The sequence below is a fragment of the Lissotriton helveticus genome, chromosome 5_1 (assembly GCF_964261635.1).
Source record: "Lissotriton helveticus chromosome 5_1, aLisHel1.1, whole genome shotgun sequence".
Lineage (NCBI taxonomy): Eukaryota > Metazoa > Chordata > Amphibia > Caudata > Salamandridae > Lissotriton > Lissotriton helveticus.
In genome coordinates, this window is record NC_136065.1 from 1,214,562,568 (window position 1) to 1,214,586,369 (window position 23,802).

At 47.1% G+C, this 23,802-nt stretch overlaps 1 protein-coding gene across 3 annotated transcripts in view; it reads left to right on the top strand.

Annotated features, from left to right (window-relative positions):
- INPP5F (inositol polyphosphate-5-phosphatase F) overlaps positions 1-23,802 on the top strand; it is a 1,146,251-nt gene that overhangs the window by 877,544 nt on the left and 244,905 nt on the right. For all 3 annotated transcript variants that reach the window (XM_078643924.1, XM_078643926.1, XM_078643927.1), the window contains one exon: positions 14,758-14,886. In XM_078643924.1, coding sequence (XP_078500050.1) covers positions 14,758-14,886 — 129 coding nt within the window. The remainder of the gene's footprint in view (positions 1-14,757; positions 14,887-23,802) is intronic.

Genomic DNA, 23,802 nt, shown 5'->3' on the forward strand with positions numbered 1-23,802 from the left:
TACAATTCTAAAACGGAGGAAAGGAAATATTCACACATTAACTACCATTACTAGCATATGAACTGTCCATTAGAGCTCTTACTGCAGGATGTTAACATATGTAATTAGTACCCGAATATTCCTGCGTCGATATTTAGCAAGTCTTGAATACCCTGCATCATCATAGTGTTTGCATAAGAATTACGCCTCGGGTCTTAGGATGTCGCTTGAACATTGATGCACAGCAGGCACAACAGGAAGGGAGGCAGTGTATACACAGACAGCAGGTCAAAATGATACCCGCTGTGGCAACCAGGAAAATTAGAATCATCCAACTCCAAGTAGTGAACAGGCCCCAAATTCACCCTGTGAATGACCATGTACCAGGTGTGGCGCCGCGGCCAGGGCGACTGACGCTGGAATCTGGGGATCAGGGTTCGATCCCCGGCTCCGGCGGCAGGTTAGCCCAGCACCATGTTGAAGGACTGGACTTTTTAACAGTACCAGCGGTGCCAGGGAACAACACCTATAACCTTCATGGGTTACCTGTTTCGGCGCACAAACTACAGAGACACGGGACACTTCCTTCGGCGTCAAAGATTCAAGGTTTTATTTACTGCAGGGAACACAGAAGTCACAACAAGTACAACACGTGCAACTTGGGGAGACTGCTTCCAATTGGTTCTGTGGATTGCTCCTTTTATACAAAATTAACTCATAGGACAACATGGTACACAAAAGTTTACAACCTGGTTCCCATAATTATCCCTCAGAGGGGTCGCTTTGGTCACTTTGGTACACATAAGGTCCGGAACATAAGTGCGGAAACATTTGGCGGTTCCCAACTGTAAAAACCCATCTTCCCAACATTAGTGAATTCCAATCGGCAGTAAAACAGATCGAAATAGGGACAAAGACAGGTGCAGAGGGAGATGGAGACAGTGGGGAAATCGAAAAGGGTGTAAAAGGGGAGGTATCGGGAAACACGAGATACAGGCATCAAAGGGACGTGCCTAATGAGATGCACGGCTGAGACAATAAACCGGACGGCAAGATGAGCCTCGAGCGGGGCCATCTGCCTTACAATATCATCCCCCTCATCGTAAAAGATATTTACAAAGTACATGTGTCTTCCACAAATATCCTGAGAGTCCCAGGGTGACGAAGCGGACAGTGTCCGTTCGCTGGCTACTTGAGGGCAAGAGACAAAATGGATGCCGTATCTAAGATGGAACCCGTGGGTACAGATGAAAAACCCACATATCAAACGAACGGTTTAAGTTAGCACAGCGAAACTGCGCACACTTACTAAACTCGTCATTTGCGGTTCTTAGATACCAGACTCGACCATATTCGTGCGAGTCGAAAACATCACTTAAAATTGTCACGGAACCTCAGACGCTCCTTTTGCCCTCATGTAGGCAAACACTAGTCGGAATCATATTCGATATTCATCAGACCCTCGAGATGTTGCTGTAGCATAGCTCTGTCCAACCGAGACCCTTTGGTAACAGGTGGCTGTCTCATACACGTTGTAGCACAGAGGCCACATAAGGCAGGACCGCACTGCACGCAAAGGCAACACGTGAACAGGAACACTACAACGACTCCAATGATCGTCAGAATTTTCCAACCCCAAGTCGACATCAGGCCCCAAAACCATCCAAGTAGCGTCCAATCCCCTACATCCACGTGTATGGATTCGGAGATCTTATGCAACTTCGAGATGGCTTGATAGACAGTCGGAGCGTTATCAGGAATGAAAATACAGCAGCTCGAATGGATCACCTTACATACCCCACCTCGATCTGCTAAGATCACATCTAAAACCATACGGTTTTGTAACGTCATAAGTCTATCCGCCTGAAGTTCTGTGGTGATATTACCAAGGGCACTGGCAGTAATATTAGCTGTCGATTCTACCACTCGAGTCAACTGTCTCAGGTTCCTACTATTAACCATAGGTCCCCAAAATGGGAGGAAACCCTTGAAAAAGTCTCCTGCCTCTTGACCGGCAGTATCCTCTTCGCTAATTACGCCTCTCACAACTCTAGTTTTGTGATAATCTGCATCTACAGTAAATGTCGGAGGCAACAAGTTTGCGATAAAACATGAGCCCATGAAGTCAGAGGGCAACCATGCATACGCACGATCATGACAAATAAAGTATGTACCCTTGGCAGCCAAAAACACAGGGGACGAGACCATTGGCAAAATATAATTTTCAGTGCAAGCACTCTCTCCAAGTCGGGCTTTCGATCTACGGCCGCGACCTATTAAACAAAAATTGCCAGTGTGGGGTACGACCCATATCGGAGGCGAGCTTTTAAGCTGTTTTCCACCAGTGAACACACTATATTCGCCTCTACTTAGGACCCTATAGGCTTGTACCTCTTCTTCAGGGATAAGCGAGGGATCATAGATATCGCTATCTAAATCCTCTATTGCTATAGACAAAGATTTTTGGTACGAGGTAGGACCAGAGTAGGGGGAACGTGGTTCTCGAATGGGGTGGAAACCCAGTGCGCTTCGAAACATTGTTTGAAATGCTCGAGCAGACCCTTGGGAGCTATACGGTAACACCAGATATGGAATTCCCTTATCCGTAGTATGTGGCATCAACCCACACACCCAACAATTAGTAGTGTTAACCACTAACTGATGCTGATGAAGGAGCTGAATAAAGGAATTGTTGCGGAATTCTGCACGTCTAGCCTGCTCGTGTTCAGGTAAGATGTGAAAAGAATGAGGAGAAACAGTGGAGGTGAGTTTAAAGTCAGGGGTAGGAGTAGGTATGATAGAGGGCAAGAAGTAAGACATTGTGTAATACACTCCACCCGCCAATAACGCAGAAACAGTCACAAACAGTACGAATATTTGGAACACACAACATTTGGTACGACTGAGTTGCTGCAGCTTGAATCTTTGTGCTTGAGCTCTTTCCAAGTACATCAGCTTTGAAAATGCCATTTCCTATGACCGTCCGCAACGTTTCTTGACGCACTTCGTTCTGTGTAGCAATAGTCAATTCCTAGGAGTTCCCAGGAACCGACGGTCTTTAACCTAGCGTCAAGACCTACTAACCAGGAGGAAGTACACGCGCGGCCCTACGGCCTTTATTTCACAAATATATATATATGAAAACAATGTCTCTCAGCTGTGGAAACAAAAATGTAAGGAACAAAGCTCAATGAATATGTACGAAATAATTACAATAGAATGAGTGTTCAAACTGATCATGGAAAACGGGATAATGCATTTGTCAAGGGACAGAACGGGGTTTTTTATTAGTCTTTAGTGCTGGATCTCAAAAAATATCGGGTTTTCCCAGGACGTGTCTGTTCGTTAAACAAAAGATCCGTTGAAGGGACAACGCCCTGTTGATCAGCTGAATGTTCTGGTCTTGAGTCTTCTGATGACAAGTGTTCAATAATGCCTTTTTGCTGCACTGAGGATTCTCCGACAGGTTGTGCGTCGCTGAAAGGTACAAACGCCGGCAATCCTTCGGTTTCAGTTGATGCAATGCCTTTCCTTACCCATAAGTCTGCTGGCAACGGAATGGGGACTTTCTTGGTATGGGTGGCATGCACCCAATTTTTCCGCCCCTCAAGACGAACTGCAGTTCTCGTGGCAAGGAGGACCTGATAGGGTCCAGTGAACCTGGGATCCAAATTGTTCTTGCGTGAAAAATTTCGCGTTACCACCCAATCTCCGGGCTGGAGCTGGTGGCCTGGACCCTCCGTCTGTGTCGGCAATGCTTCGTGAACCTGTTGGTGAATTAACCTCAGTTTAGCAGTCAAGTCATGAAGATAATCGATCAACATTGGATACTCAAGATCACAAAAGGCACCCGGTCTAGGGACCCCCCAAACATTGGCAGGACGACCGAACACTATTTCATAGGGACTGAGCCCTACTCGGGAGTGTACAGTTGCCCTTGTTGACAGTAATGCTAAGGGTAAAGCGTCAGGCCACGAAAGACCTGTCGTAGCCTGAATCTTTGCTAGTTTTAGTTTAAGGGTGCCATTGTACCCTTCAACCAAACCGGCTGACTGAGGATGATTGGCACTATGAAATTTCTGTACAATCCCTAACCCGCGACACACACTCTTCATCACGCTCCCAACAAACTCACTTCCGTTGTCTGACCACACAACCCGAGGCATTCCGTAGCGGGAAAAATACTCTTTGAGTAAAATTTTTGCCGTGGATAAAGCCGTATTATCCTTAAGGGGGTAGGCCTCGATCCACCTAGAAAATGCACACACCACAACCAGCACATACTTCAAATTATTACATCTCTCCATGTGGATAAAGTCCAACTGGATAACTTCGAAAGGGTACGCAGGAGGGGCAAAATGGCCAGGTGGAGTGGGAGTGCCCTTACCAGGATTGTGCATCAAACACACCATACAATTCTTAACCAAGCGTTCAGCACATTTCGTAATACCATCATTCTTCCACACAGGAAACAGCAATTTACAGATACCTTTCGCGCTAATATGTGCTAACCCATGTGTCATAGTCACAACAGCCAGCACATATGCATCAGGCAACATCCATCTTTTCTGTTCCGATAAGTCAGTCCAACAACCATTCGCATCCAACTTTCCCGTACTTTCTTTCCACTTCGCCTTTTCAGTCTCGGTGGCCTCATTCTGAATTGCTTTCACACTCTCGATAGTGTTCTCACACATACTTGATTCTGCAGGCCACCTAACCGAACTCGTCACATACATTCGAGTGCTAAGGTTCCGGGCAGTCTCCTTAGCAGTCTCATCCGCAAACGCATTACCACGACCAACATCATCCGTCACCTTACGATGCGCACTACATTTAACAATTGCCACTTGCTTAGGCAACGTAAGTGCATCCAAAAGATCATTTACAAGCTGTCCATGTTGAATCTTCGTACCATGTGACGTAAGGAATCCTCTCTCTCTCCACAGTCGTCCAAAACTATGTGCCACACCAAACGCATACTGGCTATCTGTAAACACATTCACCCGTTTATCCTTAGACAACACACACGCTCTCGTCAAAGCAATTAACTCAGCAGCCTGAGCCGAATTCTGACTTAATCTTGCACTTTCCACAATTGTTCTCAATGTAACTACAGCATACGCAGTCGTCACATCACCGTTCGGTAACTTGAAACAAGAACCATCCACATACAAAGTACCATCGGGATCTGTCAATGGAGTATCTTTTAGGTCAATGCGACCCTTAGTTTCCTCTTCAGTTTTGAGATAGCAGTCATGTACTGCTTCACCACTTGATTCTGCATCGATCGGCAGCAATGTTGCTGGATTCAACACATTACATCGTTTTATCCGTATATGACTGGCCAGCAACGTCAACTCATATCCAGACAATCTTGCGCTCGTCAGATGTTGAGTTTTCGTTCGGTTCAATATAGTGTCGACTGCATGCGGAACCATTACCGTGAGCATATTATCCATGACTAGACCTGCGGACTGTCGAATGGACGCCGCAGCTGCCGCTGTTGCCCTTAAGCAACTTGGCAAAGCTCTTGCTACTGGGTCTAAAGTCGAAGAAAAATAGGCACATGGGCGTTGCTTACCACCAAAAGACTGTGTCAAAACACTCAACGCGCAACCATCCCTCTCGTGAACGTATAGTGTAAACGGCTTACTGTAGTCAGGGGTACCCAACACAGGAGCCGAACACAACGCATCACGCAATTCCGAAAAACTTTTCTGACATTCTTCAGACCAGGGTACTGGGGATGAAACATCTTTACATGTAAGAGCTATCCATGGTTTCGCCAACAATGAAAAATTTGGAATCCATTGTCTGCAGTAGGACGTAATACCTAAAAAGGCACGAACATCTCTTTGGGTTTTTGGCACAGTCATTCGGGAAATCGCTGCAATTCTCTCTGGGGTCAACCTTCTCCCTTCTTTTGACAATAAGTGACCTAGATAGGTAACTTCTTGACAACAATACTGTAGCTTTGAAGGCGATACCTTGTGGTGCAAGTCATGTAGATAGTGCAATAATGATACTGTAGCCGTTTTGCAAATGGCCTCCGTATCAGCTGCCACTAAAAGATCGTCAACGTATTGAATCAAAGCTGCACCTTTAGGCAATACAAAGGCATCAAGCTGACCTTTAAGTGCTTGGCTGTAGATTGACGGACTCTCACAGTAGCCCTGTGGAGCGCGTTTTAGCCTAAAACTGCGACCTCCTAATGAGAATCCGAACAGGTCTCTGCTTTCCTCTGCAATCGGGATGCTAAAGAAAGCATTCTTTAGATCGATCACTGTGAACCAGGAGGCAGATGCTGGAATCATTGTTAATAAGGCTGTAATGTCAGGGACCACAGGAAATTGCGGAACCACTATTTTGTTTACCTCTCTCAAATCTATTACAAAACGATACACAGGAGGTTTAGTTGGGTCAGTTCGTTTCAGAATTGGTAATACAGGGCTATTGCACACGTTTCCACGCGTTTCTTCAACAACACCTTTTCCAATGAGATCATGAACGATTGCTAACAGCGCTCGTTCGCCCTCAAGAGAAATACGATATTGAGGTAAACGCGGTAATCGCGCATTTTGTTTCAATTGAATCTCATAGGGTGGAATGTCTAACAGGCCCACGTCATTGGGACCTGTGGCCCATAGAGACGCAGGGAGGGAACTCAATTCCGATGGGAATTTATCAACCGATAAATACATGGGAGAGATCACTCTCCGTCCCAATGTAAGTTCCACTCTTTCGGGGGAACAATACAATGTTGCATATAATCGTTTCAACAAATCCAGACCCAAAAGATTTTCACCACAACCTGTAGATAGAATCAGTGGAGCGGTTAGCTCACAAGGTCCAATCATAAGAGGCAAAGGATTAGAGACTGGGTTACTAACAGGGGCGCCAGAGAATCCAACGGAAACATTCGTTAAGCCAGACAAAGGTGCGCCAGGGAGTTTTGAATGCATGATGGAACTTTTCGTCGCACCAGTGTCTAACAGAAAAGGCTCAACTACACCCGATGTAGCCACTGCAACGTAAGGCCCACTCTGATCGACCGGAACTGACACTACTCCCTCTCGTTGTCGTTGGCTGTCCTAGTAATGGTCATTTACAACAGTCTCGTGCTCTACGTAATAGTCATCCACATTATACTGTGCAGATCGAACTGACCCCGCATTTCGCTGGTCAAAGTAATTATTTGCATCTGATTGATTTTGATAACGATCACTCTGATTGTGGGATGAACCACGACCTCTACCACGTGGTGCCTGTTGAGGACCACCACCACGGTTTCCACGTGTCGACACACCATTCAGGCGGTCCCGTAAGGCAAGACAATCATATTTTAGGTGTCCCTCTTTCCTACAATATGCGCACTGATTATACCCAAGTGAAGATCTGGAATCAAAGTTGTCCGAGCGCGGCTGTGTCCTATCGGGCTGTGCTCGCGGTCGATACTGCTGTTGTGCATCATTTTGGTTTGATCGTGGAGGGTATGCTTGTTGCAACAAAACCTTTGTTTTGAGTTCTTTCGTTTTCTTTTCTACACGATCACTTTCTTCCTTTTCCCTATTCTCATAATACTGAGCCGTTGCTAGTATTTGCGCAGGGGTTGAAACTGCCCACGCACTTTCTGAATTCTTTAATTTGTTGCATAGCTCAGGCAGCAAATTTGACACAAATTTGTCAACGAATAACCGCTGACCTCCCTCAGCGCCCATGTCCTGGCCGCTGTGGTCGACAAATGCTTCCTCAAACCTTGTAAAGAAATCCGAGACACTCTCGTCTTTCTTTTGCTTACAAGCTGATAACTTATCCCAGTTCACCTTCATCGCTGGCATGAGAGTTTTCATGAGCGTAATGATTTTCTGAGGTAAATCCAAGATCAACTGTTCAGGTTTGGCCCCACCAACTTGTAATGCATCAGCTGCTAGTAGTGCAGCCCAATCACCCCCTAATTCAGCTGCGTGATTGGCTTGACGAATTTTAGCCCAAACTGGTTGCGGTACAACATTGCCAAACAACATGTCGATGTCGGCAATATTCATAATAGAAGCTTCTATCAGTTGTGATAACTCCTTATAATAACCAGCCGGATTTTTACGCGGATCGGGTAAGGATTGCTTCACTTGCAAAACTTCCGATCGTTTCCATGGAAGATGTATACACACCCTTCGAAAATGTGGTAAAACCGCAGGGTTAGCTTGCGGATCTCCAGGCACCCACAGTGGCGGGACTTCTCTCATGGGATACTGACCAGGAACCGCTTTCCAGTTCTCAGTGGTATCATCTAATGTCACCCGAGAATGTGCTGTGGATCTGAATGCTAATAAGCGTTCCACTGCACGTCGTACATCGTCTCCTATAATCATACCGTTCGAAAAGTGACTTTGAAGTTCAATTATGTCGGACGGTACATCATCTACATCATTATTGTACCATTCTTCCCTCAAAAAGTTACACATTTCCTCAAATACGAATCTCTGTGTAGGCTCATTAAACTGAGTAAACGTATCAAAGACTACCCGCGGAGTGTAATTAGCAGGATGTCTTATCCACCTATGTGCCATTGTTACTAACGTCTCTTTCTCCCTACCACTAGGGATCTGACTCCGTCTCTGAGGAGTGTCAGATGAATCAGACGAAAATAACGGACCAGAAAGAGGTGAATAAAGGGTAGCAACAGAGTTAGGAACACGCTTACGAACAGAAGGAGAAAGAAAAACAGGGGCAACAACACTAGAGGTGAAGGAAGGCATAGTAGGAACGGACAAGGTAGTTGGAGTAGCAGAAACAACAGTCTGCAAAGGTACAGGTACGGGAGCAGTAGGAACGAGGACAGGTGGTGGAACAAACGTAGGGTTAACAGCGGGCTGGCCCGCAGCCGCTGGAGCAACAAGAGGAACAACAGGAGGAGCTATAGGAGGAACTACAGGAGCAGTAGCACCCTGTACATAAGGAGGTGGTGATTTCATCAAGTATGATAACAAGGAATCCTCCTTCAAATCTTCTTCTTTCTTTTCTAGATTATTCGGTAAAACTGGGTAACATTTATCTATTTTCATGTGATGCAATCTAGTAGCGATTTCCATATCTTTTTCTTCTTTGTCTTGTCTACATTCTTTTATAGCTTGCATTACAGGAACGAACTCTTGCTTTTTATCTTTTTTAAGTTGTTTGATTTCTTTCTGTTTGGCCTCTTTACGCCATATCCGAAAGGAATCAAACATAGCTGGCCTAGCTTTCTTTAAAAATAATTTAGCCTCAAGATTATCTAAAATCGAAAGTTCAAAAGTTCCGTGTGGTGGCCATCTAAGGTCACCGTCTTTCTTTGTATAGCGGATCCAGTAATCATTATATATTATAGGACCCACCCCATGTCGACTATAAAGATCATGTATCGGAGTTCCAACTGGAGGTATCGGACATGAGTCCTCCAACCGGGAATCCATTGCGCAACATTTGAAAATACGAAATAAATCACTATGGCTAGGCATCGTGCACACTAACCTAGTATCAAACTTCAAGGATTACCGAAGCAATAAAACCTCGTGTAAGTCAAAACCCTCGGTTTTTGGCAATTGCAACTGTCAAATAATACTAAGGACCAATACTAAGAACCACAAATGCAATGGAACCATGCAACACAACAAAGCCTTAAGGCTATTACAAAGCTCGGAGAGCTAACCACAAAGCCCGAGGAGGCTATTACAAAGCTCAGTGAGCTATTACCACAAAGCCTTAAAGGCTAACCACAAAGCTTTCAAAAAAGCTAGAACAACCACTAAGGACTGGGAGCGACCCACAAATACTTAACTCAGAACTTCAATGGCGTCACCAGGAAGGCCCGTCTATCGTCTCGCTTGTACATAAGGTCTACGCCGGGCGTCGAAGACAGGTCGACAGTCAGGGCATCGGTCCGTTGCAGCCGTCAGGAGGCGGGAATCTTCGCAGGGAAAAACTTCGGGCCACTTATTTCGACAACAGGATCGATGAAGCGGGGTGCACCTTCCCTCGGAGATTTCACACGAAGTTCCTCACGATCATCAGGCTTTGGACCGGACCGGTACCGCTGAAGTCGCCCCACGTTGGGCGCCAACTGAAGGACTGGACTTTTTAACAGTACCAGCGGTGCCAGGGAACAACACCTATAACCTTCATGGGTTACCTGTTTCGGCGCACAAACTACAGAGACACGGGACACTTCCTTCGGCGTCAAAGATTCAAGGTTTTATTTACTGCAGGGAACACAGAAGTCACAACAAGTACAACACGTGCAACTTGGGGAGACTGCTTCCAATTGGTTCTGTGGATCGCTCCTTTTATACAAAATTAACTCATAGGACAACATGGTACACAAAAGTTTACAACCTGGTTCCCATAATTATCCCTCAGAGGGGTCGCTTTGGTCACTTTGGTACACATAAGGTCCGGAACATAAGTGCGGAAACATTTGGCGGTTCCCAACTGTAAAAACCCATCTTCCCAACATTAGTGAATTCCAATCGGCAGTAAAACAGATCGAAATAGGGACAAAGACAGGTGCAGAGGGAGATGGAGACAGTGGGGAAATCGAAAAGGGTGTAAAAGGGGAGGTATCGGGAAACACGAGATACAGGCATCAAAGGGACGTGCCTAATGAGATGCACGGCTGAGACAATAAACCGGACGGCAAGATGAGCCTCGAGCGGGGCCATCTGCCTTACAATATCATCCCCCTCATCGTAAAAGATATTTACAAAGTACATGTGTCTTCCACAAATATCCTGAGAGTCCCAGGGTGACGAAGCGGACAGTGTCCGTTCGCTGGCTACTTGAGGGCAAGAGACAAAATGGATGCCGTATCTAAGATGGAACCCGTGGGTACAGATGAAAAACCCACATATCAAACGAACGGTTTAAGTTAGCACAGCGAAACTGCGCACACTTACTAAACTCGTCATTTGCGGTTGTTAGATACCAGACTCGACCATATTCGTGCGAGTCGAAAACATCACTTAAAATTGTCACGGAACCTCAATGTGACTCTGGGCAATAGCTTGCTTAATCTTCCCGACGGCCCCCAGTGCCTAGAGACCCTTACGGGTGATTGTGCGCTTTACAAATGTGGATATTTATTCTCCTGGTGTATCTCCAAGGCTATTTTGTGCAGTTTCTGTATGGCTGCATACAGAGTGGGGGCGTGGTCAGGGATGTACACACAACAGCTACTGCCAATGACTTGACAGGCTCCACGCGATCAGCTAGGATAACGCCTAAAGCCATGCGATTTTGGATGGTAACATGTCTCGTAGCCTGGACCTTTACTGTGATGCTTGTCAATTATCCTGCAGTCGTATTAATGACCCCTTCCACTACCCTATTGAGCCGTCTAATATTAAGACTATTAGCCATAGGGCCCCAAAAGGGTATGATGCCTTTCATTGCGTCTGAGAACTGCTGTAAGGTGGTGTCTGTCTGTTCTATGTCATCAGTGCTAATCATTCTCTTAAACCTGGCTACATGTGCACCTCTAAGATGCAAACAATGGTCCTTATGGTAATTGGGAGGGGCTATGTACATGGGTGGCAGGAGGTGAGAAAGGTAACACCTTTGCGACCATCCTTCAGTGAGCCAAACATAACTGTGAGCTCCACAAACAAAATAAAAATTAGGTGGCGGGATCAGGGGTGGACACTTAGTTACTTTCAGATTGTATGTAGTGTTGCATCTTCTCACCCCCACCTCTACTTCTCCAACCCCCTGGACGCAAAAGGGAGCCATGACATCCACCACAGACAGAGGTATCGGCTTGTCTTCAGTAACGTTGCGGACCTGAAAGGTCTGGTATATTCAGACCTGTTGAGCTGTAGAAAATTGTCCCTCTCCACCTGAGACCAATTCCGTTTTCTTACCCCCTTGAACGCCTACATGCAGGAGATCAAGAACAACCTGCCAAACGGCTCTTGACCTATGGGAGCACCAGGGGGTACTTTATGCTGGAAAGGTACATTCTGGGTCAGGGTACGGGAACCAGTACCCTTTCGTTCAACTGGATCAATTTGAGAAGGGGAAAGGACCATGCTGAGCAATGCAAACCACCCCTCACAACTACTGACTTTTGACAAAGGCATGGATAACAAATTACCACTTCCATGAGTCACTGAGGGCAACAATCCACATACCCAAAACTTAATCTTATTACAAGCAGCGTGCCTCTGATGCAGGTTCTGAATGAAAACATTATCTTAATAGGACTTCCTGTGTTCCTCCTTGTGGGGCGCCAGAGTAACAGATCTGTTCGGGGGGAACAGGCGTAGTACCAATCAAAATATGCACAGGATATTTCTCCTCGAGAAAGTATGTTACCCCAAGCACCAATATCAGGGAAACCAGGATAATTACCACAAACACAATTTTACTTTCAGAGACCAGGAGGACCAACCAGGCTCCTTTCGCTCAGGGCGTGGAGCTGCAAAAGGCTGCTTCTCCTCTTGAATGGGACGACCAAAGGGATACATTCTTCTAAAACTGTGGGAAAAGACTTACACTTGGAGCCAAGCTGGAATAAACAAGAAATCAAGACAATATATTGTTCGTTAAACGTTGGGGCTTTTGAGCACCGGCCGTAGAGCTGTTCGTCCAGCTTGTATTCAGATCCCACGTTGCAGGGCAAAGTATCTTCTCCTCGAGAACACAGTCCACTTGCCTTGTTTGGTTACCCTCCATGAGGGCTTCTGTTGGTTCCTTTTCCAACACTGGTTGAGGTGAAGCAGGAGTTCTTAGTAACTTACTTTTTGAAGCTCAGTTGCATCCAGACTCATGCAACTTCTTTTTCTTGTTCTTCTTTGAGAACTTTTGACAATGGAGGCGACTCCGGAGACCGTGACCACGGTCTGGATTCATGGTGAACTTGTCTTCTGTCTTGTGCCGTGCTATAAACGTTTTGGCATCCCTATCCTTAATAGTCTTGGCATGCATCCGCCAACATGACTTGCATGCCTTCAAAGTGTGGTTAGATCCGAGGCACCAAAAGCAGATGTTTGGGGGTCGGTGATGGACATCTGACTATTAAAGTCCCTCCATAGTTTAAAACCGGACTGTTTGGGTGGAGACATTTGAAGAGGAAAAAACTGCACCGGAGCAATAGAATATTTAAAACCATGTAGAACTTAAGGGGAGATTTGAGAGACCGCATCAAGGGTGTGGAAAAAAAAGAACTGACACCAGCATGCTGACAGAGGTGCTTTATAGTTCCAGTGAGGTCACGGGGCGCCGCATGCAGTGCTAGAGCCCCCTACCAGCATGGGAGTGCCATTGTATTGAAGAGTTTCTAGATCCAGACTAGATCCAGACATGCGCCTGGGATATCCAGAAGGTGAGAAATCTGCAAGTAGAATTATCCATCAGAATAACATGCCATATTGCTCTAGATTTAACAGTTTTGATCAATATTGGAGACATAATGTGCTTTAAACATATTATTTGCCACTAAATGTATAAAATGTTCCTTGGAGAGAATGCCTAAACTCTCTTGTAAAATGGGGTTCAATCCAAATATGTTTGTACCAAAGCCTTCTAACGCACGATGTTAGTGTTTCCATCTATCTATCTTTCTGAAAGACCATAAACGTATTTATAGAGTGGCCTTAAAATCTCTCCAATGTTGACCAGTTTCTATTGGCCACAGCATTTTAAAGTTCATAATTTGCCAGTTTCAGAAATTCTTTTAGAAGAGATATAAATTGGTCTTTATATATCGATTTTTTATTACTGTCACTTATCTATAGTTTGCTTTGAAATGGTCAGTTTTCCAATAGACCCAGCATTACTGCTAGTCACTGCTTGTACATAGTTGTATGTTTACGTAATATGTTCATATCAATCCTGATTTCCCCTTCGATTGTGAAAGGTTTGTTACCATGTTTGACAGAGTTATCGTAGTGACAGACTGCCATGAAAAGGGCAGAGGCAGATTTTATCAAATAGTTGGGGACCCCACCCACTATATATTAGGAAGACAAGATATGTGGGTACATTTCCAGTTTCCACTGGCAGAACTTTGCAAAAGTGGATTTTCCCCACAGAATCCAACCTCTCGAAGTGCCACCTGCCAAAGCATGAGCACCTATTTGGTTGGAGAATTTTTCACCAGGTTGACAAACGTGGTAGAATTTCCAACACTCTAGTTGCCAGGGCTGACATCACACCAGCAATACTCATAATAAGGCTCCCTTGTTTTGTACTTATTGGAAGGCTTTCGGCTAATAACGGGTATTTCTTTTGAAAGAGACTTCCGTTGTGGTGCGAGCCCATTTTCATGGAAAATTTGTGTGAAAAGCTTCGCCATATATATCCGTGTACCATACGTCTTTTATTTTGAATTATTTACACAATTTTAAATAAATTCATTTTTTTTTGTAAATTGTGAAATATGTACTGTTACAAAATGCTCTTCTGAGTTTATTTCAGTTTTATTGAAGGTCTGTTATACTGCTGCACTGTTTGTTCTTACCATTTTGCTCTGTATGAGCACCTTGGAAATCATGGTTTGTTTCTTGAATCATTTATGTCAATAGTTTTGTAAGGTGGATACATTTATGTATTTATGTATGCACTCTGCGGAGACTAGTCATAATTAAGAAAACGGAATCCTAAGTTTACTGGCAGTCAAAATGTTCCTGCTTTAAAAAAAAAAAAATGTGCATTGTAGAACTATACTGGAAATTATCGACCTGCATGCAAATATGGTTGTTGGTCACTCCTGCCACAATTGCTAATCTGCATCTTTAAATCTAGCTCAAGAAATTGGGCGTGATGCCACCGGAGCAGCCACTTCCACTAAAATGTTATCGGATATACCAGATTATGTGGGCAAATAATGGAGATGCCATCAGCCGTCAGTATGCAGGAACTGCAGCCCTAAAGGTAAGAGGTAAGGCATGTCCGCAGACAAGACACCATGCTGTCAAGCATCTGTACGCCATGATAACTTTTGCTGCTTTGTCCAACCCTGATGCATGGCTCATTTCTCGTGTACTTAGCTTTTGGGATATACTATGGAGGCAGTTAGATTTCTGAAAGTATATGAGATGAACCATCTCTTTGTGCTTTCTCATTCCAGAACTCTTCACAAGTCTCTCTTCCATGGGGGGATGTACCTTGTAAATCATTAGTCTTTGGCAATTAATATTTATTAGTCGCTGGTAATTGGCTCTGTAATTTTCCATTTAGGGCCACTCTTGCAGTCCTGCTAAATCCAAGTTCACACATGCACAATTTAGCAGCAGCAGGCGGCGGACTCAGATGGTCATACTTGCGGGCAGTCTCTCTGTCAGCTATGCATGAACTTTTGCCTGCCGCAGCCCTCTCTGCTAAGCTTTTCACTAGCCTTCCAGATGCACTTGTTCCTCTTCCTGATCCTGAGATCTTCCCCTGAGTTGAACAGCGAACTCACCACTTCACAGGTGTCAAGATTATGGGTGGGTGTTTGTGTAAGTAAGTGCGACTCTTGGTTGGGGGGCCAAATGCACACTGATGTCCATGCACAAGGACTGCCGAACTCTGCAATCTGGGGCCATTGGGCACAAGTGTTCTTTGACAGGTTCTTCAATGGCAAGGTGTAGGTTGCAAGTTTATTGGACAATATCTTGGAGCGTCAGGCAAGTTCTTGGAGCCTTCCAAGCGTAGAATGGGGGTTCTCAAAGTGGGTGTTTGCTGGGAGCTCAACTCTGCAACTACTGGGCAACGTTTAGATGCAGTTTGTGGGTTGTTTTAGCTTAGATTGTGCTGGTGTTGGAGCAAAATGTTAATTTGCGTATTAAAATGAATTATGTTTTCCTGGCATAGGCTAAACTAGGTCTCAACTCCATTTTGTTTGCTGGAGCATCCATAATATTCTTTGTGTGTTCATTTTTCATTGACAGCGCATGCAGCAAAATGTGCACTGTTGTTTTGTAATTACATGGTGTCTCGAAGAACCCTGGAGGAAGCCTTTATATATTTTTATTGCTCCTTCTGCACGCTCATTATACACAATTCACTTATGAGTCTTTCCATTCTTTATGTAACCTGATTTGTTCCGACACCTCTGACCCATGACATTAAAAAGGAACTTATTAGTATTCATTTCGGAGGATACTTCTAGGATGGTGGTATTATATGATACTTGACGGTGCTGAACTGTGGTTTGACGATGTATTGACACATTTGTTCACCCCATGCTGATTGTGTGATTTCCTTTGCTTTCCATCGTAACATTTATTACGAGATGCTCCCAAGTGAAGGTGTGAGCAGACTTCTTTGGGTCTATACTAGTGATGCTGCCCAGTTCTCCAGTATTAGGGGTGTCTTTCATAGATTCACATGCTTGAATATTCCCCGTCGTCGAAGTGGGAGTCCCACGGTAAATAAAATAGCAATAATGCTAAATATATAAATATATATATATATATCTATGAGCAAAAGCCCTCGAGCTATTTTAAAAGGGCACACGACGAACTCCCAGCCATCCGGTTTTCATGCCTTGGGATGCGTGCAACTCGAACCTCCAAATTGAATGACGATGTCCGACGCGTTTCAAGGCTTCAGCGCCTTTTCATCAGGGACTGTGCACAGAGGGAAAAGAATTTCTTCACTGGGACTCCATTTCCTGCCTTTTATTGCTGGAAGGACCGCCTCAGTGGGCGTGGCTGAAGGAAGGTCGCCAGTTGAGCTGGTCTTTGTAGTCCTGACCCAGTGAGGTAAGTAACGCCCTGAGTGGGCTCCCGCCCTCTGTCAATTGCCAAAGTAATACCTTTGAGTAAGGCGAAAGTCTGTGCTGCACGCATGGTATTGTCATTGGCAGTTTGTGCCGGCAGACTGAACGCGGTGTTTCTTCTGCGGCCCCTTCTCCCTCATTAACCATCAGATGCGAGAGGGAAGGTGGTGCTCTTTTAGTCACGGCCAAGGGCAGCCGTGCAGGAAAATCTATGAGCAAAAGCCCTCGAGCTATTTTAAAAGGGCACACGACGAACTCCCAGCCATCCGGTTTTCATGCCTTGGGATGCGTGCAACTCGAACCTCCAAATTGAATGACGATGTCCGACGCGTTTCAAGGCTTCAGCGCCTTTTCATCAGGGACTGTGCACAGAGGGAAAAGAATTTCTTCACTGGGACTCCATTTCCTGCCTTTTATTGCTGGAAGGACCGCCTCAGTGGGCGTGGCTGAAGGAAGGTCGCCAGTTGAGCTGGTCTTTGTAGTCCTGACCCAGTGAGGTAAGTAACACCCTGAGTGGGCTCCCGCCCTCTGTCAATTGCCAAAGTAATACCTTTGAGTAAGGCGAAAGTCTGTGCTGCACGCATGGTATTGTCATTGGCAGTTCGTGCCGGCAGACTGAACGCGGTGTTTCTTCTGCGGCCCCTTCTCCCTCATTAACCATCAGATGCGAGAGGGAAGGTGGTGCTCTTTTAGTCACGGCCAAGGGCAGCCGTGCAGGAAAATCTATGAGCAAAAGCCCTCGAGCTATTTTAAAAGGGCACACGACGAACTCCCAGCCATCCGGTTTTCATGCCTTGGGATGCGTGCAACTCGAACCTCCAAATTGAATGACGATGTCCGACGCGTTTCAAGGCTTCAGCGCCTTTTCATCAGGGACTGTGCACAGAGGGAAAAGAATTTCTTCACTGGGACTCCATTTCCTGCCTTTTATTGCTGGAAGGACCGCCTCAGTGGGCGTGGCTGAAGGAAGGTCGCCAGTTGAGCTGGTCTTTGTAGTCCTGACCCAGTGAGGTAAGTAACGCCCTGAGTGGGCTCCCGCCCTCTGTCAATTGCCAAAGTAATACCTTTGAGTAAGGCGAAAGTCTGTGCTGCACGCATGGTATTGTCATTGGCAGTTCGTGCCGGCAGACTGAACGCGGTGTTTCTTCTGCGGCCCCTTCTCCCTCATTAACCATCAGATGCGAGAGGGAAGGTGGTGCTCTTTTAGTCACGGCCAAGGGCAGCCGTGCAGGAAAATCTATGAGCAAAAGCCCTCGAGCTATTTTAAAAGGGCACACGACGAACTCCCAGCCATCCGGTTTTCATGCCTTGGGATGCGTGCAACTCGAACCTCCAAATTGAATGACGATGTCCGACGCGTTTCAAGGCTTCAGCGCCTTTTCATCAGGGACTGTGCACAGAGGGAAAAGAATTTCTTCACTGGGACTCCATTTCCTGCCTTTTATTGCTGGAAGGACCGCCTCAGTGGGCGTGGCTGAAGGAAGGTCGCCAGTTGAGCTGGTCTTTGTAGTCCTGACCCAGTGAGGTAAGTAACGCCCTGAGTGGGCTCCCGCCCTCTGTCAATTGCCAAAGTAATACCTTTGAGTAAGGCGAAAGTCTGTGCTGCACGCATGGTATTGTCATTGGCAGTTCGTGCCGGCAGACTGAACGCGGTGTTTCTTCTGCGGCCCCTTCTCCCTCATTAACCATCAGATGCGAGAGGGAAGGTGGTGCTCTTTTAGTCACGGCCAAGGGCAGCCGTGCAGGAAAATCTATGAGCAAAAGCCCTCGAGCTATTTTAAAAGGGCACACGACGAACTCCCAGCCATCCGGTTTTCATGCCTTGGGATGCGTGCAACTCGAACCTCCAAATTGAATGACGATGTCCGACGCGTTTCAAGGCTTCAGCGCCTTTTCATCAGGGACTGTGCACAGAGGGAAAAGAATTTCTTCACTGGGACTCCATTTCCTGCCTTTTATTGCTGGAAGGACCGCCTCAGTGGGCGTGGCTGAAGGAAGGTCGCCAGTTGAGCTGGTCTTTGTAGTCCTGACCCAGTGAGGTAAGTAACGCCCTGAGTGGGCTCCCGCCCTCTGTCAATTGCCAAAGTAATACCTTTGAGTAAGGCGAAAGTCTGTGCTGCACGCATGGTATTGTCATTGGCAGTTCGTGCCGGCAGACTGAACGCGGTGTTTCTTCTGCGGCCCCTTCTCCCTCATTAACCATCAGATGCGAGAGGGAAGGTGGTGCTCTTTTAGTCACGGCCAAGGGCAGCCGTGCAGGAAAATCTATGAGCAAAAGCCCTCGAGCTATTTTAAAAGGGCACACGACGAACTCCCAGCCATCCGGTTTTCATGCCTTGGGATGCGTGCAACTCGAACCTCCAAATTGAATGACGATGTCCGACGCGTTTCAAGGCTTCAGCGCCTTTTCATCAGGGACTGTGCACAGAGGGAAAAGAATTTCTTCACTGGGACTCCATTTCCTGCCTTTTATTGCTGGAAGGACCGCCTCAGTGGGCGTGGCTGAAGGAAGGTCGCCAGTTGAGCTGGTCTTTGTAGTCCTGACCCAGTGAGGTAAGTAACACCCTGAGTGGGCTCCCGCCCTCTGTCAATTGCCAAAGTAATACCTTTGAGTAAGGCGAAAGTCTGTGCTGCACGCATGGTATTGTCATTGGCAGTTCGTGCCGGCAGACTGAACGCGGTGTTTCTTCTGCGGCCCCTTCTCCCTCATTAACCATCAGATGCGAGAGGGAAGGTGGTGCTCTTTTAGTCACGGCCAAGGGCAGCCGTGCAGGAAAATCTATGAGCAAAAGCCCTCGAGCTATTTTAAAAGGGCACACGACGAACTCCCAGCCATCCGGTTTTCATGCCTTGGGATGCGTGCAACTCGAACCTCCAAATTGAATGACGATGTCCGACGCGTTTCAAGGCTTCAGCGCCTTTTCATCAGGGACTGTGCACAGAGGGAAAAGAATTTCTTCACTGGGACTCCATTTCCTGCCTTTTATTGCTGGAAGGACCGCCTCAGTGGGCGTGGCTGAAGGAAGGTCGCCAGTTGAGCTGGTCTTTGTAGTCCTGACCCAGTGAGGTAAGTAACGCCCTGAGTGGGCTCCCGCCCTCTGTCAATTGCCAAAGTAATACCTTTGAGTAAGGCGAAAGTCTGTGCTGCACGCATGGTATTGTCATTGGCAGTTCGTGCCGGCAGACTGAACGCGGTGTTTCTTCTGCGGCCCCTTCTCCCTCATTAACCATCAGATGCGAGAGGGAAGGTGGTGCTCTTTTAGTCACGGCCAAGGGCAGCCGTGCAGGAAAATCTATGAGCAAAAGCCCTCGAGCTATTTTAAAAGGGCACACGACGAACTCCCAGCCATCCGGTTTTCATGCCTTGGGATGCGTGCAACTCGAACCTCCAAATTGAATGACGATGTCCGACGCGTTTCAAGGCTTCAGCGCCTTTTCATCAGGGACTGTGCACAGAGGGAAAAGAATTTCTTCACTGGGACTCCATTTCCTGCCTTTTATTGCTGGAAGGACCGCCTCAGTGGGCGTGGCTGAAGGAAGGTCGCCAGTTGAGCTGGTCTTTGTAGTCCTGACCCAGTGAGGTAAGTAACGCCCTGAGTGGGCTCCCGCCCTCTGTCAATTGCCAAAGTAATACCTTTGAGTAAGGCGAAAGTCTGTGCTGCACGCATGGTATTGTCATTGGCAGTTCGTGCCGGCAGACTGAACGCGGTGTTTCTTCTGCGGCCCCTTCTCCCTCATTAACCATCAGATGCGAGAGGGAAGGTGGTGCTCTTTTAGTCACGGCCAAGGGCAGCCGTGCAGGAAAATCTATGAGCAAAAGCCCTCGAGCTATTTTAAAAGGGCACACGACGAACTCCCAGCCATCCGGTTTTCATGCCTTGGGATGCGTGCAACTCGAACCTCCAAATTGAATGACGATGTCCGACGCGTTTCAAGGCTTCAGCGCCTTTTCATCAGGGACTGTGCACAGAGGGAAAAGAATTTCTTCACTGGGACTCCATTTCCTGCCTTTTATTGCTGGAAGGACCGCCTCAGTGGGCGTGGCTGAAGGAAGGTCGCCAGTTGAGCTGGTCTTTGTAGTCCTGACCCAGTGAGGTAAGTAACGCCCTGAGTGGGCTCCCGCCCTCTGTCAATTGCCAAAGTAATACCTTTGAGTAAGGCGAAAGTCTGTGCTGCACGCATGGTATTGTCATTGGCAGTTCGTGCCGGCAGACTGAACGCGGTGTTTCTTCTGCGGCCCCTTCTCCCTCATTAACCATCAGATGCGAGAGGGAAGGTGGTGCTCTTTTAGTCACGGCCAAGGGCAGCCGTGCAGGAAAATCTATGAGCAAAAGCCCTCGAGCTATTTTAAAAGGGCACACGACGAACTCCCAGCCATCCGGTTTTCATGCCTTGGGATGCGTGCAACTCGAACCTCCAAATTGAATGACGATGTCCGACGCGTTTCAAGGCTTCAGCGCCTTTTCATCAGGGACTGTGCACAGAGGGAAAAGAATTTCTTCACTGGGACTCCATTTCCTGCCTTTTATTGCTGGAAGGAACGCCTCAGTGGGCGTGGCTGAAGGAAGGTCGCCAGTTGAGCTGGTCTTTGTAGTCCTGACCCAGTGAGGTAAGTAACGCCCTGAGTGGGCTCCCGCCCTCTGTCAATTGCCAAAGTAATACCTTTGAGTAAGGCGAAAGTCTGTGCTGCACGCATGGTATTGTCATTGGCAGTTCGTGCCGGCAGACTGAACGCGGTGTTTCTTCTGCGGCCCCTTCTCCCTCATTAACCATCAGATGCGAGAGGGAAGGTGGTGCTCTTTTAGTCACGGCCAAGGGCAGCCGTGCAGGAAAATCTATGAGCAAAAGCCCTCGAGCTATTTTAAAAGGGCACACGACGAACTCCCAGCCATCCGGTTTTCATGCCTTGGGATGCGTGCAACTCGAACCTCCAAATTGAATGACGATGTCCGACGCGTTTCAAGGCTTCAGCGCCTTTTCATCAGGGACTGTGCACAGAGGGAAAAGAATTTCTTCACTGGGACTCCATTTCCTGCCTTTTATTGCTGGAAGGACCGCCTCAGTGGGCGTGGCTGAAGGAAGGTCGCCAGTTGAGCTGGTCTTTGTAGTCCTGACCCAGTGAGGTAAGTAACGCCCTGAGTGGGCTCCCGCCCTCTGTCAATTGCCATATATATATAAAAACATAATACATAATAAAAGAAGAGGAAATACAACTGAACACCTCCAAAACGATTCCTACATAGGAATGCATGGTAAAGAGAAAAACTACTTGGAACACATTAGTGTCATTATGTTAGTCCAAATTACAGCCAATCAGGCGCCAGCATCCTCTAGAACCTTCTCCTCAGAAGCTCAAGCCCTCAGATTTTCTACCGCACGTCATGTGAAGGGAGTCTCCCTGAGCTCTGCTCAGTTCTTCACCTCAAATCTTCTAGTTCCAGTTTTTCTCAACATGTCAAGTAAGAAGTCTTTATTCAGACCTTGCTCTTCTTGTGGGAAGCTGCGCCTTTTTGAGAAGGACCCCCACCAGAAGTGTATCTATTGTTTATACCATGATCATGAGGTTGGCAGCTGCAAGTTCTGAACTTTTTCTACTAAGACTCTCAAGGACAGAGAAGGCCGTCTTCTCCTCTGGCTCCAACGTCTAAAGGACAAGGATTCTGCCCTGTCAGATGCAGAAAGTTTTCAATCTGGTCCTTCTTCAGCAGCCTCTAAGCGTGGTAGTGTACAGGATTTTCCATCTCCTTTCCTCAAAAAGAAGAAATTAGCCCTGCCTCTGGCTTCTGTGGTGTCTCCTACCACTCCTACTACCACTACGCCCACGAGATGTGGCTCTCAGGCGTCTTCTGCTGCCTCTCGGTGTGTTTCCACGCCTCTTAGAGTTCCGTCGTCGACGGGAGCGTCTACGAGCATTCCGACAACGAGAACCGCATTGTCTGCATCTTCGACGCTGACGACGGCATCAGCTTTTACTTCGTCGACGACGGTCTCGTCAACAGCATACACGTCGACGAGAGTTTCTTTGCCTCCTAAGCCTGTCCCGTCGACGATTCCCATCACCCCGTCGACGAAGAAGAAAGAATCCTCGTCGACGAAAGTCTCAAATAAATCTTCGTAGTCGACTACGATTCCGTCGACCAAGGTCTCGTCGACGAAGACTCCGTCGACCAAAGCCCCCGTCGACGAGGACTCCGTCTACGGAAGTTCTGCCTGCGTCGACGACTGCACCGTCGACGACTGCACCGTCGACGACTTCGTCTACGATGGATCGCCCGTCGACGGTAACCCTGACGACGACTCCGTCGACAGCCACACCGTCGACGATGGGTTCTTCGAAATTATCTTCGTCAACAGCCAAATCAGCACCGTTGACGATAGCGTCGACGGCGCCGTCGACGGTGGCACCGGCTTCCTTTGCCTCATTGCCGTTAGTGCCTTTGAAGACTTCAGGATCCTCTGTTGATTCATCCCATCGTCGCAATAAGGCTCCGTGCCAACAGTTCTCTGCCCCAGAGCCGCAACCACCGTCTCCAATGTTTGCCACTACCTCTGAGCATGACACTGACTCTGAAAATGAAGGTGACACGTTTGGGGCGGCCCGTAGTCCCTCAGATTTGATTATCAAATGTCAGGAGTCTGACACTGACGAAGATGGCGGAGACCAAGAGTCTCAACCTGAGGAACAGTTGGTCCAAGTACCTATGGCTACAATACCATTAACATTGATCTCAAATCTCCAACATATGCTGGATGATTACAACCGTCATTTCCCAGCAACGCCGCAAGGTACTCCTGTACAATCTCCTGCTGCCGTTGCACTGCCTCCACCGTCTCTTCCGCCAACGTTACCACCCACAACTTCGTCTCAGGTTCAGACATCAATCAGAATCCATACTACGGTTTATCCGCAGGATGCGGATGATGAGGCGGTCCCAGAACGTGAGGACGGAGAGGTCCCTGACAATTCGGACGAGGATGCAGGCGACCAGGATATGGCGGAGTGGGACGATTATAGAACGCAGACGCCCTCTCCTCAGCCAGGAAACTCTGGTGAATCACCTCCTGTAGATATCGCCAGTTTTCAT